The sequence below is a fragment of the Carcharodon carcharias genome, chromosome 17, assembly GCF_017639515.1.
Source record: "Carcharodon carcharias isolate sCarCar2 chromosome 17, sCarCar2.pri, whole genome shotgun sequence".
Lineage (NCBI taxonomy): Eukaryota > Metazoa > Chordata > Chondrichthyes > Lamniformes > Lamnidae > Carcharodon > Carcharodon carcharias.
Genome location: NC_054483.1, coordinates 91,730,156 through 91,746,963, shown reverse-complemented (window position 1 = coordinate 91,746,963; position 16,808 = coordinate 91,730,156). Strand labels below are relative to the sequence as shown.

Below are 16,808 nucleotides of genomic sequence, written 5' to 3'. Positions count from 1 at the left end.
AGAGGGGGGCAGTGGGGTTACCGTTGACAGGAAACCTAACTGAACCAGCCATAAATACTGTGATTACAAGAACAGGTCAGAGACTGGGAATTCTGCAGCGAGTAACTCACCTCCTGATTTGTCAAAACCCGTCCACCATCTTCAAGGCACAAGTCAGGAATATGATGGAATACTTTCCATTTGCCTGGATGAATGCAGCTCCAACAACACTCCAGAAGCTCAACACCATCCAGGACAAAGCAGACTGCAAGATCGGCAACTTAGCCACCACCTTAAATATTCACTCTCTCCACCACCATACAGTGGTAGCAGTGTGTACCATCCATAGGATGCACTGCAGAAAATCATCCAGGATCCTTTGACAGCAACTTCCAAACCTGCAACCTCCATCACCTAGGAGGGCAAGGGCAGAAATGCAGCAAGTGCATGGGAATACCATCACCTGCAAGTTCCCCTTTAAGTCACATACTATTCTGATTTGCAAATGTATCACTGTTCCTTCACTGTCGCTGGGTCAAAAATTGTAGCACCCCTCAGCAGCACTGTGGGCGTACCTACACTACTTGGCCTGCAGCAGCTTGAGATGGTGGCTCACCATCACCTTCTCAAGGGCAACTAGCGATGGACAACAAATCCTGGCCTTGCCAGTGATGCACCCATCCCATGAATGAATTTTAAAAATGCTTTTGATTTGAACTGTAATGTTACTTATGTGCATTCAAATTGAAGCAGTCCATCACATTTTGGCCTGAATATAATTTTTGCTAACATCATGGAAAAATATATACTTTCTGAACCAAGAAATATAAAGTTTTTTAAAACAAATATATAATTTTATCCGTTTAATGCTATTTCTCACTTTGAACAGACCCACTTGCAACAGCTTTAACCTGTTTAAAGTAAGGAATAAGTTTCAATTTATGAAATGACAAGAACCAGGAAGCTGATCTTCAAATTATTGCTTGACCCTTGCTCTTGATTTTTAGATTAGGAGGAAGTCAATTGATGATTTTCATTGCCAAACAAGAAACTCAAGCAGAAGAAGGAAATCAATTGATCTCCTCCTTCTTTAGCCCCTGCTTAATCTTCTTGTTGGTAATGAAAACCATCAGAGGAGGTTTAATGTAGAAAGGGTTTTGTTAACTTTGGAGGCATGTGTACATTGATTCTATTTTTTTTCCTTTATTCTTTCAGTGGATGTGGGTGTCACTGGCAAGGCCAGCATTTGTTTTGCCATCCCTAAATGCCCTTGAACTGTCTTGCTAGGTCATTTCAGAAGGGCAGTCAAGAGGCCATACATAGTCCAGATTGAGTAAGGATGGTAGTCCCTTCTGAGCCAGATGGGGTTTTTATGACAATCGATAATGGTTGTCTTGGCCACCGTTACTGAGACCAGCTTTATTAATTCAATTCCAAATTTATTAATTGAATTCGTATTCCACCAGTTGAGAACCCATGTCCTCAGAGCATTAGCCTTGATCTCTGGGTTAGTAATCCAGTGACATTACCACTACGCCACCATCTACTCATTCTATTTCAAGGTTCTTTCCACAAAGACTGTTGCTTTCAGAGTCAACCTTATAAGGCACATTGGATATAAAAGAAAGTGAATCACACTTTTGGGTTATCACTTTCAAAGTAAATTACTACCAGTGTTATTTCAAACTTGCACAGCACTTCACAGATGCTTAGCCCAACATATATAACCATAACATTTCATCATTTTTAATTCTTTTTTTTTAAACATTATATTTAAAAATGTAGCTGATAATCATTGCTTTAAATTATTATCTCTTAAATTAGAAGTGTAGCAGTAGCCCTCAGCTCATTTTTACAAAGCCTACTGTGTTTCAATAAATCTTTGACAAAATTAACCTATTTAATAGTTTGGGTGATAAGAGTTCTCCCGTGGGGCCCAAACTCATAGCCATTTAGTTGAATTGCCACTATAAACCTGGTGGGAATGTTCTGAAATGGCTGTGTGAAATGGCCAGCAGGATCCAAGCCCAAGTTCCAGTAAAGGCAAATTTCCAGGATGGTATCCTAGCTGCTGAGACTCTGCCAGCCTCTACAAAGCCATTAATGTAGAAAGGTGTGGGTCTGTGTGTGGAGACACACTAAATCAGGTTTTCTTGGGTCCTGATCCTCACTCAGTCACACATATGTTCAGATGAAATGGGGCCTAATTGATGTTAAAGGCTGGAATTGAGGCTTTACCCCTGAAGAGCAGAGCCATAGAATTTTATTTTTTAATACATTCACCTGATAAATGGGGTGCAGGGTCCACCTTCTTATCTTTCTGAAAGGGAGGAAAGGGGTTCAGCAACTCCATCCCACCAAATTGTGGTCAGACTTTCTGGCCTCTGGTGGGGAAAAAAGGCAGTTTGTAGATGCTCTTCCAAACCGCCGATTCTTCTGGCCCCTAACTCTGCAATTTTTGGCAGGATCAATGGCAGAGTTCATCAGCAGGCATGATCACAGCATAACTGCCGTGATCACTCACCAAGAAATTTCCTGGTCTATGTTTTAACATTTCTTAATACTAAATTGTATAAATGTTTTCAGTTGGAGAAACAAATATCAGACTGTACCTGGTCTGATCAATTGCTAGAGCTGGAGATATGGACACGTTTGATGCAACTTGCTAACCTGAATAATGATGACTCATTACTAATGCAATGTGCCCAGAAAGCATTTGAAATGGATAAAATTGCTGCACCAAGCACTGATTCCAAGAAACATGAAAAGTGAGTATAATGTCATTTAATGTAATTTAAATTATTTAATTCTATCAAATAGGTGATTATATTTGCTCATTATTATTTTGAACTGAGAAAAAAAAACCCGTTTAATTTAACTCTGACATTCAGAATAAGTGCAGGCTTTGTGATCTGGCATTTTCTGATTTTCACCTTGCATACAATGGCACTGAAACAAAATCCAGTGGGCCATATCTTGGTGATGCAGAGCCATAGGTGACATATATCATTCGTTAGAAAATTTCCTACACACATTAGCAGAGGAGGGCAATGAGGTATCTGAGACATTAATGAACAAAAACAGCAACGACTTGTATTTATATAGCTCCTTTAATATAATAAAGTGTCCCAAGGCACTTCACAGGAGTAATATAAAGCAAAATTTGTCACTGAGCCTCATAAAGAGATATTATGGTAGATGACCAGAGCTTGGTCAAAGAGGTAGGTTTTGCGGATTGTCTTGAGAGAGGTAGAGAGGTGACATGGTTTAGGAAGGGAATTCCAGAGCTTAGAGCCTTGGCAGCTAAAGGCATGGCCACCAATGATGCAGCAATTAAAATCAGGGATACTCATGTGGCCAGAATTAGAAGGTATCTAGAAGGGTTGTGGGCATAAGGAGATTACTGAGGTAGGGAGGGGTGAGGCCATGAAGGGATTTGAAAACATGGATGAAACTTTTAAATTTGGGGCATTGTTTGACTGGGAATCAATATACTTCAGCAAGCATAGGGTGATGGGTGAACAGGACTTGTTATGAGCAACAGAGTTTTGGAAGTCAAGTTTACAGACAATGGAACATGGGAGGGTGGCCAGATGTGCATTGGAATAGTCAAGTATAAAGGTAACAAAGGCATGGTTGAAGGTTCAGGAGCAGATGAACTGAGGCAGGAGTGGAGTCAGGTCACATTACAGAGGTGGGAATGTGTGGTCTTAGTAATGATGAGGATGTATGCTTAGAAGGTCATTTCAGGGTCAAATATGACACACAGGTTATGAACAGTCTGGTTCAGCCTCAGGCAGTGCCATGGAGAATGATGGAGTTGGTGGCTATGGAATGGAATTTGGAGCGGGTACTGACTAAAATGTATAAGATCCTGAGGGGTCTTGACGGTGGATGTGGAAAGGATATTTCCTTGTGTGGGAGAATCTAGGAGTAGGGGTCACTGTTTGAAAATAAGGGATCGTCCATTTAAGACAGAGATGAGGGGAAATTTTTTTCTGAGGGTAGTGAGTCTTTGGAACTCTGTTCCTTGAAAGGCGGTGGAAGCAGAGTCTTTGAATATTTTTAAGGCAGAGCTAGATAGATTCTTGATAGGCAAGAGGGTGCAAGGTTACCAGGGTTAGGTGGGAATGTGGAGTTGAAGTTACAATCAGATCAGCCATGATCTTATTGAATGGCGAAGCAGGCTCAAAGGACCTAGTGGCCTACTCCTTCTCCTAATTTGTATCTCTTTTTCATGGGATGTGGGTATTGCTGGTTAGGCCAGCATTTACTGCCCATCCCTGATTGCCCTTGAGAAGGTGGTGGTGAGCTGCTGCCTTGAACTGTTATAGTCCATGTGGTGTAGGTAAACCCACGGTGCTATTAGGGAGGGAGTTCCAGGATTTTGACCCAGCGACAGTGAAGGAACAGCAATATATTTCCAAGTCAGTATGGTGAGTGGCTTGGAAGGGAACTTCCTAATTCACATGTACCGGAAACAATGGTTTGAGTCTTCCCAATATTTAGTTGAACCGCTGGACGAACAGTGTATCTCTTTAACCAATGAGTTTTAATGCTTGAGAAAGACGCAGATGAACAATGGAGAATGATAGTGAATTTGCGTGGGTGAATTAGAGTCAATTCAGGTACAGAAAAATAAATAAATAGAGGAAGAGAGAAATTGCATGTAGATGGGACTTTAAACTTAATAGTGGGGGACAGAGGAGGATTCAAGTGGGAGGAAATTTAGAAAGTTCAAAAGGAAAATAAGGCAATAGTGCGGGGTAGCAATACGGGTAATGATAGTCAGAATATGACAATGTGAGACAGTGTACAAACAGAAGAATACACCAGCATATATGGTCAGAGTAGGGAAAAATTGTAAGAAGACAAAAATAAAGGCAGCATGAATACATGCAGCAATTGAAAAAAGATAATTGAATTGATGGTGCAAATAGAAATAAATGAGTTTGATCTGATTGCAATGAAGGATACATATCTCCCCGGAGCCTTTACATATACTTTATAAACCCTTGGTTTCTTTAAACCCCTCAAAGCACTTTTTGGTTACGCCATCAATAAAAGGAGTCTCAGACGTGTGCCTTAAAGTGTCATTATTTATAAAATAAGACAGGGAAACAGTGCACACAGACAGTAAGGAGACAGCTTAATGACCCACTCAGTGCTGCATGTGATGCTGTGGCTTCTGCGTTTGGCCACTTCTATATAGTACTCCCCTTGTGGCCTCAGGGAAGGTGGAGGGGCCTGCTCACTGGTCACTGCCTGTGGTGGTCATCCTCATCGTGGAAGTGCCCGTGGAGGCATCTACAGAGACTTAGTCAGGCTACATTGCTGCTCCCTCAGTCAGAAAAGCCAAGGGGGCTGAGGATTATGAAGGTGCTTCCTGAGGGGTGGCACCCTCATCCTCCTCCATGACATCCATTTGGCGAGCACACCGCATTGCTAGAGGAAGACACCAGCTGAGGTGCAATTGGCACCAACTCCAAGCTTCTCTGTGCTACCAATGCCACAGACCACTCCAAGCTACTCAGTGTGGCATGCATCTTGTGCATGCCAGAGTGCTGCTCCTGCATCCACTCAGAGTGATGCTGCAGGTGGCGCTCCAAAAGATTGGCCACTCTCTTTACGGAGGAGCTTATGCACTGTTGCGCTGAGCCATTGTGACACGCATGAGATAGATGGTATCCTCCCTTCTGAGCCTTTGACCCTGCACTGTACCAGGGAACACTGACATGTGGGAACATATCTTTTGCTGTTCTAGATAGAACCTGCTTTCCTGTCACTGAAGGCTCTGCATCTGTGCCCAGTTGTGCAGGGCTGTGTCTGTCTCCATCTCCATCCTCTGGGGGAACTGCACACAGCTCCTCTGCCTCTGGCACCTCCTCCTATACATGTGCTGTGTACCCCAATCAGTGCCGCCCTACATAACTGCACACCAGGTCTGACTGAGGCGAGAGTATCTGCACTGCTGAACAGTGCGCTTGTCAGGTGCTTCCTCAAACTCGTAATGGTCTTCTGGGACTACAGAGGGAGAAAGTGTCGACGGGTGGATGTTGGCACCTGTGGGAGAGGCAAGAAAAGATCATGAGAACCAACCTAGGAGAGTAGAAACCATAGCAGTGCTGAGGCCGCCCAATGCAATTCAGTGCTGAGTATGTTACCATATGGGGTGCCGTTCACTGTACCCTCCTAAATGAGCAGTTTGCCCTCTAATTGCTATCTGCATCATGAGTTTCCAACTCACCTGGGCTGATGTCCTCCTCAACTGGGATCCTGGCAACCTCCGTTGTTTGGTCTTCCACTGGAGTTATCCTATGTAAGTACTGTGCCATGCTGCCTGATTCCACCCTTTCCCAGGCATTATGTGCCCCTTTCTCCTACAAATACAAAAGAGTGTGAGATACAGCACTACTGCCCTCTACGGCTAATGGCATCTGCTCCTATCCAATAGAAGCTGCATGTTTCAATGGTAACAGGTCCTTAACAGAAGTCTGGCTACGAGTCATCCTGAGGGGTGAGTAAGTGGTGCACATTCTTCCCATTTTCAGGAGCAGCCTGCTGCCTGAGGCTTGTCAGCTGGTGCATCTGCCAGAGGATGAATATTCAAAGATGTGTCCTGAGGGTCGAGGGTTGCGTACGAGGTCATTGAGCCTTTTACAGGCTCAATCCACGTTCTTTTGATATTACTTCTTCCAATGACACAGGTAGCTATCTCAACTCAGACCTATTCAGCCTGGGTGGGTGGCTTCCTCCCACATTTTGGAAAGGTGACCCTACTCCTCTCTCTCTCATGGCCTCAAGCATAATCTAGCTGTGCTATGAGAACCAAGGGAGCTGATCTACCCCCAATGTCAGTTTGCTGGCTTTCCATCAACATCATTGGACACTACAGACCAAAGTCTCACAGGAACTCTTTTGCTTGCCTTTCAAGACTTACAGAGCAGCCATAGTAATGGCTGCTGTGGGGAGTTTAATTCAGGTCCACACTTTGCCTCTGCTCCCGCCCACAGCCTCTAATTTGCCACCGAGTCTGACTCCAGTCTAATTAACGGGTTGCCTCCCATGAAAATCGTAAGCTCTATCTACTCCCCCTCCCCTTTACATTTAACTTCATTTTTCAGATAGCAAAATAGATGATTATGATTGGATTAAGATAGAAGTGAAAATATCTTTTAAAAAGCATGTTAAAAATATGGAATTTCTTTTCATAATGGAGAAATTTGACATTCAGCCAAATGTAAAACTACTCTTTCAGGGCCAGTGAGACTGTTTAGTAGTAATTATGAACTTAGTACACCATTAAAAACTCATATATACTTAATTCAACAAGGTATAACTTTTTCAGTGGTGTGCGACTAAGATCTTAAGAGTGGAAGTTCTTATCAGTTCCATTCATTTCCCTTGATTGCAATCTCGGAGGGACCCTAACAGCTCACCCTCTGGATAAATTTAGAAGACTAGCGCATAATTTCCCTTCATTATCACTGCAAAATCCAGGCCATTTGAAAATTTAAAAAATGACTTAAAAATAAAAATTTCTTAAGGAGAGCTTTATTACATGCAAGAATGAGATTGAGCAACTTACTGCAGTAAGCTTAATGGGAAATTAATGTGCAAGTACAGCAAGTTCTTAAAAATACTTGGATACTCAGATTCAGATGTCTTTTGTGCAAAGCAAATGGCAGAGCAGAGTAACTTGACCATCGAGTTCTGGAAAATTGCACCCCACACCATGGCGGGATTTTCCGCACCCGCCTGCCTGCCACCGGGATCTTCTGGTCCCGCCGCAAGTCAATGGACTTCTGGCTGGGACGCTGCCTCGCCCGCAGTGGGGCCGGGAAAATCCCGGCCCATATCTCTTAATGCCCTGAATATGCTGGCCAATTTGCACATTAGTAACCGTGAGAATCATCAGGATGCTATTATTTTTACAGCAAGATCTTAAAGCGTTAGAAATAGCTTTATATGCAATAACCATAAATAATGAAAATAACGAAAATTCTCATTAAGCTATTTTATCACTTTTTTCTTTCTATTTCTGTTTATTCTATAACTTTAAATAAATAAAAATTATTCTTCAATTTACCTATTTTCTTTCTGCTCTCTGGATCCTATCATCCATTTTAGAGGATGGACCAGCATTCTAACATTGCTATTGATTGCCTAAAAATCATCTAACATGATCTTGCGAAAAAAGAACCAAACCCTATGGGGTTAAAATCGACAGTTTCTAAAACAGCATATGGATCAGGATGCCAGCTTCATACTGACTGCTGTTTTAAATGATGTCAGCATCCAGCAAGTGCCAATGCTGTTAATTAAATACCTTAGCAGGGAACCAATATTGTGGGTTAGAGCCAACCTGTACTGCTGAAAGCCAACCTGTATCTCTTAAAGAAGAGATGCATTGTTTCTGAAGCAGGAGTGGGGAGTCCTGTGGGAACTGAATTTGATTTGGGAAAGACAGAAGAATAACACAACATGGGAAAGAGCAGGCTCCAGGGTTTTTAGACACTGCTCTGAAGCCTTATGTAGAGGAGGTGGACACGGGGAGCGATATTCTGTATTCACAGGGGTCCAGGAGGACTTTCAGACACACACTTAGAAGTTAGTGAATGCATTTTCTAATACAATTTACTACCAAATACACCTCTTACTTCAGACACAACTTAATTCACCAAACCCCCATTACTCACTTATGAACAATTTCTATCAATTAGGACTCATACCTGACATTCATAAAATTCACAGCACCCTCATACACTTGGCACTGTTGCAAGTCTCACCCCCCTATTTCATAGCTTGCACATACTGCTAGCTATTAAACCTCGTGAAATAGATTGCACAGCATTCACTGAAGCACCTCCCTTTCTCTTGCAGGGCAAGGTGATGCACAACTAGAGTCAGCAGAAGCTAGCTAGAACAAGACAATTACACCAAAATCTTCAACCTTGTGCAGGAGACAGTGTTGTCCATTATTGGGATGTCCATTCCTGAGCCTGTTTCACAGGTTTTGAGCAAACAAAAATAAACTTTACTATACAAGGTCAGAAAGATAAAACAGTTTACAATATCTGTCTTATATTTTAACATTCAAAGTTAATGTGAGGTACATGTGTATTAACAGACGAACTGTGGTTGAACATGCCTTACTGCACACTAAATGGAAAATGCAACTAAGACAGAGTCCATAGATTTTTCAACAATCCACCCATATGTCAGTAACACTGTGAGTCAAACAATTTCACTGAAACTCTGCCCCTCTCATGAGGGATTCCAGTCTTCACCTTCAAAGATCTAACCTGCGAGTTCTCTCCAAAAGTCGCTCCAACTCGGACGGCATCAACTATGGCCAACCTCACAGAATTTTAATCTTGTCTCCCGAGATTCCGTTCCCCTGGATTCCTGAGTATGCACCCAAGCACCAACTCACAAGCACAATTACAGCTCTTTGGCCATGCTGAGCAGAACACTACTGCTCCAAAGGGGTACCTTGGCCCCAATGGCCTGCAGCACAAATTCACCAACCTTCGGCTGCCTTCTTGATATCCAGGGCTTCTTCTGAGCCCTCTTCACTTAAAGTCTGCTACCCGCAGCCCTTTTCCTGTTTAGAGCCTGTTTCTCTGCTCCCCTCCTTTTAACTGAACTAGGACCTTTTCCTGTCCTTGTTCCCTGTCTGGGACTCTTCTTTTGGGACCTATCCCTGTTCCCTCTCACTTTGGGACTTTTCCCTATCCCATCTCCCTGTCCCCTGCCTGGAACACTTGCCAGCAATGATGCTCTGCATCTGGCCACTTTTTTTTATCTTTGCTTCAGTATGCTGGGCCTGTCATCAGCCCAAAGAACTTGCACTGCTGAACTGTGCATGTGCAGCCTGCTCCTGGCCTGCGCATGCGCAGAAGGTCCAAGGTTTGTTGGGAGTTGAAGTCCCTGACCTTAGCTCTCAACATTAAGGTAAGTTTGACTTTCATAACAGGCAGTGGAAGTTCAGACTGAAGTTCTGCAAGGTCTGCTTGCTGCCCTGCAAGCTTAGACTACTGCCAATATGGCTGTGGGTTACAGTATGCAGAGTGGCTTGCAGAGTGTCACAGCTGTCCACAATCTGTCCTCCAACAGATTACTAGGTTTGCTGAGGTAGCGCCCCTGGGAAGTGACAGTAATTCCATGGAGCATGAATCTGCTGTCCTCTTTCAAGAATGCAATGTTCATCTTTCCACCACTGTCACTCTGCTAGTGCTCTTGGTGTTGGCCTGTCAACCAAGCAGCCTAGACTGCTGCTGCCCATGTCAAGGTGGTAACGTCCACAGCTGGGCCTTTTAGGCCTAGAGCAGTTCAAAGTTATCCTTCAAAGCCATCTACGGTCCCCTCCACTAAAATTCAGCAGCCATCCAGCATCCATGCTGTAGTCACGGAGCAGCATTTGGACGAGCAAAAACACCTGGAAGATAGGTACGATGGGAATGCACAAGGGTGATTAGTTGACGTTGAATAGAATATGAAATTATTTGATTTGGAATGTTTATTTTTGGTGGCTTTTATTTTAGCATTGTGACCAAGCAATGGTCAATGACAGATGGAAGTTAAGCTGTGGCACTGCTGTAGAATAGGAAATTTGCAGTTACTGGTATTGTACTTGGATGAGTTATTCATGGACAGCCTGGCCAGGAAGATGCTGCCTAAATTGTTTGCTCGGTTCCTTTTCCTCCTGCTGATCCTGGCTGCTTGTCATATTGCTGGTGGCAAGGGCTGTTCCCTCATGATGACGAGGTTGTGTAGCATGTAGTAGACTACGGCACATCCTAACGTGCACTCTGCCATGTGGTGCAGGGCACCTGCAGTGTGACCTCTGCAATGGAAGCACTGTTTCGCATTTCAATAGTCTGCTCTATCATATTTTATATGGCAGCATGGCTTTCATTGTATGCACACTACACACAAGTGGAATGATCTACCCTTGGCTCTTGTTCTATTCCAGATAGTCAGGCGATGAATGATAGGACTAGAGCCTAATTTTTAACACTTTATAAGAGGTATACACATTACAAACATTATAAATCAACAATTATAGTTTTGTTTGCTCCTATATATGAGCACAAGTGCATCCCCAGTTAATGCCTACCACCCTACCACAACTGAACACTCAATTACTATACAATTAACAACAACTCCTATTTCTCATCTACATGCTGCCCCATGACAACATCATCCAAAAGTATGTCATTAGTTTTCACATGTACACTGATGACAACTAGTTCTACCTCAACACACCCCCTTTGATGCCTCCATTTTGTTACTGAACTGTCAAACTGAGAAATTGGGGAACCAAATATTTATTTTAAATGCTACCATGTTACATAAGGAACAAAAATTTTTATTGACGCTTCAAGTATGAATTTAAAAAATGAATTCAGGGAGAGGTTTTTTGGAGAAGTTGGCATCTCTTGGATGCAATACTGATCTCCACTTCCATATGGAATGTATCCTTGTTTATGAAGATGGCAACCCCATTAATGTGTCATGCACTGCATTTTTTGATTCATGTGATATAGTAATCAGTTTGTGACCTCAGATGAATGAAAAGCTGAGTGAGCCAAACAGGATTCAAACCTAGACTTGCTGCCCTTGAGTTTGTCACTGAATGAGTTGACCTACACAACTTGTGAAATCAGGATGATCTTTAACAGAGGCAAAGATTTTTGATAAATAACTGTTGAGTATGTTTATGTGAATTGAAAAGTAACATTTTCTTTGTATTTATACAGGCATAATTACAGAATTCAGCAAGAATTGCTGAGCGTTGTTGCCAGTATTGAAGGGCAAAGCTTGATGAAGAATGCAGTTGGAAACAGTGGAATGCGTATCTCTGCCATCAGAGCATTTGAATTGAGTGCAAGGTAATTTTATCTCAGAGCTGGACCATAGTGCAAACAGATTTTCATCATAAAGATAATTATGCTTTAATATAGTAATTTATGAACTTTTCTTTGCGGGAGACTCCCTTGGGATGTATTGAAATACTTCCAGGAGTAGTGCTATAATTGCAGTAATAGGTTTTAGTCACCCACAGCACCAGAAATTATGAGCGGAATTTTTATTGTCAAGGCGGGAAGAGGCAGATTTGGGTGCAAGTGGGGGTTAAATGACAAGAAAAGAAATACCAGCATGTCAGAAGCCTGGTTTCTGGGTTTCCTGCTCACTTCCAGCTTTTACCAGGGCATATTTGGAGGTGTGCAGGAAATCCCCCCAGAGAACTGTTGGGTCCGTAATTTAAGTATATAAAGTGCCAACTAATTCTGCCTTTAACCCTGAATTTTAGCTTCAACATTCAGCGCATAGATTTCCCAAGAAGTATAGGATTTGTCAGGGTTAAAAAGGTGAGAGCATAGCAAGGAGTCTTCTGTGCTTCTCAATTATAGCCTTTACTGCAGCATAGCAGCAGCTTCTGCAGCTATACCATGGAACTCTGAAAAGGAGCAGGTGAAGGAGCAATACCAACACCAACAACAGGTGCAACATCAACAGTAGGATCAACAACAATAACAACATCTACAAGATGCACTGCAGAAACTCACCAAGGCTCCTTAGGCAGCACCTTCTAAACCCACAACTGCTACCACCTAGAACAGTTGTCTTCACTATTTTTCAAGCAAGGACCACTTTAGCAAAAAACCTGCAGTGTGAGAGCCATATCAACTACTACATTATCGTTGCTTACAACTCCAGAAACTCACTTTGGCCAAAAAAATATATGACACCAACGGTTGAATACTCTGCTGGTTCTATGGTGGTTGCTATGATAATGTAACTTTACTATACAATGCACATACTTAGATATACCTATTTGTGCACATTGTATCATGTGGTCAATGTGTCATGTAAAGGCGGCTGACTTTTTATAGGCTTGGTACTCACTTTTTAATGTTAGAAATAAAATAAATAGGAATATAATGCTGGGTTGGGCTCCGGCTTACCGTGACCCTCTGAGGATAAGAGAAAGCACAACTCCAGGATGGACAACGGATGTGAAGTCGGAGCCCCTTGGGAAGAGTTTCTACTTCCCTCTCATCATCAACCCGAACTTCTCTGCTGGCCAAGAGCTGGAGAGTACTTTGCTGCACTTCAGTGAGGTATTGAATGGCCAAGATGAGGTTTTCCTGAATTCTGTTGTGTTCTATGGCAGACTGAGTGTGCAGGCCATTGATGAAGGCAAGCAAGCAAGCATTTGGTTGCCTGCCACGGCTGATTCTCCATGCAAGTGGCCAGTCTTTCCATGGAGGTGAATATCAGCACTCATGGAAGAGGTGAATTCCTCCAATCTTTTTGCAAGAGTGCACAATGCTGACAGAATTTCTAACGATTCCAGTTGCTGCTCCAGTAGTGTGCTCTTTGTGGATGGCCCCTGAGGCTTAACATCTGTGTCCAGCTAAGCAAAGCATGGAGCATCCTGCACCTTCTGATGGAGACTTTCTACTGTTGTACCTGTCTCCAAAACCTGTTTCTTCTTATATGTGATGTGCACCTCACCATTTGCACACCTCCCCTATCTATCTCTGTTTGAGACTCCATCAATGTATGTGTATCTGTGCTGGTGAGAGTGCACATGAGTACTTCCTCAGTGCAGGTCTCCTCTGAGGACTCCATGGCCTTTTCTAGCTCCAGCTCCTGCGGCACCCTTGAAAGAACTGAAAGACATCAATTAAAATTAACATGTGGCAAGTGTTCAAAGTCAATATTGTGCAGATGTTCACATTTCAGTTCGTGATGACAGAAATTTAACATTAGTGATTGTTTTGTGCCAAGTGGCAGTATGATATCTAATTCTTTCATCAGGTATGTGAGAGACTTCCATCTCTCCAATAACATCCAGCAACTCTGCCACCCTACCAATCTCCAATGCCCATGTGTGTCAGGGTGGCTATCACTTGTTGGCTGCCACCAGTTCTCTGTCACTCCTTGGAGTTGTGCACTCTCTTTTCCAGTAAGGAGAGAAAGCAGAGAATTGAGTTTGAGAGAAATGGAATGTTTACGGAAGATGGAAGAGCAACATGTGAGAAAGGTGGTTGTGAAGAATAGATATGAGATGGTTTAAAATGAGGGTGAGTATGAGTGTTGGCTGCTCAGGTGGGTATGTGAGGAGATATTTTGCAAGAGGAATGAGTGCTGTTGCATGGTGTGTTGGTCAAAGGAGTGCTGTGCTGGGTTATGCTGGAGAAGCCAGAGGGTGGAACTTAATGCCTCCCTCACCCTCGGTGTTGGGAGGCGCCTCTTGATTGGACAGAAGAGTGCGGGAGGACCTCTCTGCCTTCCCCCGGTTAAACTCAGGGCAGAAAGGGTAGAGGGTGGCCTTCCCATCTGAAGGACAATTGAAGTACCAAAGGCCTCTTCCACCTTCGCTGGTACTCATCAAGCGACAGGCAGGGGATTTGCCATGTGGAGAAATCGTTCAACACACCCTGTTGATTTTGATCGAAGGACCTGGCATCGGGAAGGGGGGCCGGCTGAAAGCCAACCCCCTGTCTTTGCCTCCGATGCCCCCACTTGCCAGCGACCTCCTCCCTGTGACCCTTATCCTGCCCCACTTACCCCTCTCCAGGGATCCAGCAACGGTCCCTACCGGAGGCCTGAGTGTGTTACTGGAGAGCTGCTGACCTCTGTTTGTCTGGCAGCTCTCTGGAGGGCGTGATATCTACCCTACTGGGGCTTACCCGATGAGAGACCCGATGTTGTCTGGGTATGTTGCTGAATACTTGATAATTGCATTGGCTTCCCCGAGAAAAGTGACATTTTTGGGATTCCATCAGTTCTCCTGACAGGTGGGTGTGACCCCCGGTGCCAACACTAAATTCCACCCTGAGTGTGACCTTATGAGATCATTGAGCCTCTTGCGGCACTGATTCCAGGTTTTAGTGAGCACAGTCCTGCTGTTTACTGCTTCTGACACTTGGAGCCAAGCTTGCTTGTTCTGTGAGGGTAGCCCCTTCCCCCAATCCAATGGAAACAGCACTTCTCTGTGGATCTTCACAGCCTCCAGCATCACATTCAGGGTAGAGTCAGAGAACCAGGGTGCAGCTTTCCTACATCTCGCTTTCGTTTTTCTTCTTTTCTGAAACCTACAGAGTTAAAGTAGCCATTCTGAGCGCTGCCATGTTCCTTTTAAATAGAACTCATTCCATTGACAGTTGGGGTTTGTCAGTTTGTTCAGACTATCTGATTGGTTGAGGAATCACAATATCCACTGTTTCAGGAGAACCAGCTTCCAGCAGTCTTTCTCTTGCAGTTGCAAAAGGTGCCAGACCCATGTCCTAAGCTCTCTCATGTAAAAGGCATTCGTCAGGGCCTTAAGGAAAAAAGCTTACTACGAATGTCAAGAAAGACAGTGACATTGAAATCCACTCCTTGCAGCACAATTGTGCAGGACACATGCTGGTGCTATTGATTATTAGCATTAAAGACAGTATTACAAATCAGGGCTTTTGAGTCCAGTTACTTCGCCCTGCTAAATGGACCTATGGAATCAAAGGTGGCCACTCTGGAAGCCACCAATTTTCTAAGAAGCTCTTATTGGCATCATGATGCTGCAGCAATCTCCTTGGCTCCCACAGTCTCCATGGTGTCCTGCACATTAGGAAATACTTCTGTTTTGTGTTGCAAATGTGGAAAGCAGATTCCTTCCACATTCATCATCCTGACCATTCGTATGAAAGCTGTTTCCACTGCCTTCCCAGGAGTTTCCTGCTCCCGAATAATTTCTTTTTGGATTTTTTTTGGAATTTTTGATATCTGAATTCTCTTGCTCCTCAGGCTGAGGATGATAAGTTTGCATTTGAGGCAAAAAAAGATGAGGAAAGGTCAGAAATGTTAATCAGTTGTCAAAATAGAGAAAAGAGATTGTGCAAGAGGTTGATCATTTTTCTGAAAAACATTCAAAAGTAGGAGAGAGGTATTTGAGTCTGCAGATGTAGGATAAATAGCCAAGTCTTAGATTGACTTGGTGTTTGTAAATTTAATAATTGATGGAGGAAACAGTGGAACAAGAAGTGACTCACTTAATTGAGACAGAAAACCCAGCTGCTTGGAGGCAGCTTCAGCAGCTGGCAAATGTGGGAGATTCAAAATCAGAAACCAATGGTGAGGCTAAGAATGGCAATAGATGTAGATGGATGAAAGGTCCATGAAAGTTAAGAGTGATAACTATTTTTTGGAATTGTAACATGAAAAACTATCTCTTTGATGAATTGAAGTAAACATAATTTTTATTACCTGCAAGAAAGAGAGCGGAGGTGATCAAAATGGCTGGGTCGGATTAACATTATGGGTGACCTGCCCAGTCTTCTGGCATTTGCAGTGTCCAGGAAACCCAGTTTGGGCAGGTACAGAGCCAGGAAAATCTCTCGTTCAACAATGGAACAGATTGTGGCAATGCATATTTAATACTTACATGCTATCAAAGCTTATTCATTAGAAATTACAACAGGAAATGTCTAGTATCTGACTATTTTTTTACTGCAGTTATGGAGAAAAAGCTGGAAATGTGAAGCTTGTAATGAGTTCAGCAAAACACTTTTGGAATTCCTGTCTGTCTTTGATACCATCTCCTCTGGAAATAGCTGTGCTTGAAGAACCCATTAAAACTTTTCTAAAGGCTATCTACAACACATATCCCAGGATTAAAAAGGTAAAAATAATTTCTGCACCCACTAACTTGGCGCATCTAGCTGTTACCATAAATTAAGTGCAGGGGCTGAAAATGCACAGACAATGCTGCTGACAATTCTGCCCTCCAATAATACTCTGTATCTAATTGCCACGGCCCTGGCAGCTGCAAG

At 43.2% G+C, this 16,808-nt stretch overlaps 1 protein-coding gene across 1 annotated transcript in view; it reads left to right on the top strand.

Annotated features, from left to right (window-relative positions):
* Nucleotides 1-16,808, top strand: part of LOC121289677 (cilia- and flagella-associated protein 46) — a 243,587-nt gene that overhangs the window by 97,319 nt on the left and 129,460 nt on the right. Inside the window, exons 21-23 of the mRNA XM_041209300.1 lie at nt 2,566-2,747; nt 11,745-11,876; nt 16,492-16,657. Coding sequence (XP_041065234.1) covers nt 2,566-2,747; nt 11,745-11,876; nt 16,492-16,657 — 480 coding nt within the window. The remainder of the gene's footprint in view (nt 1-2,565; nt 2,748-11,744; nt 11,877-16,491; nt 16,658-16,808) is intronic.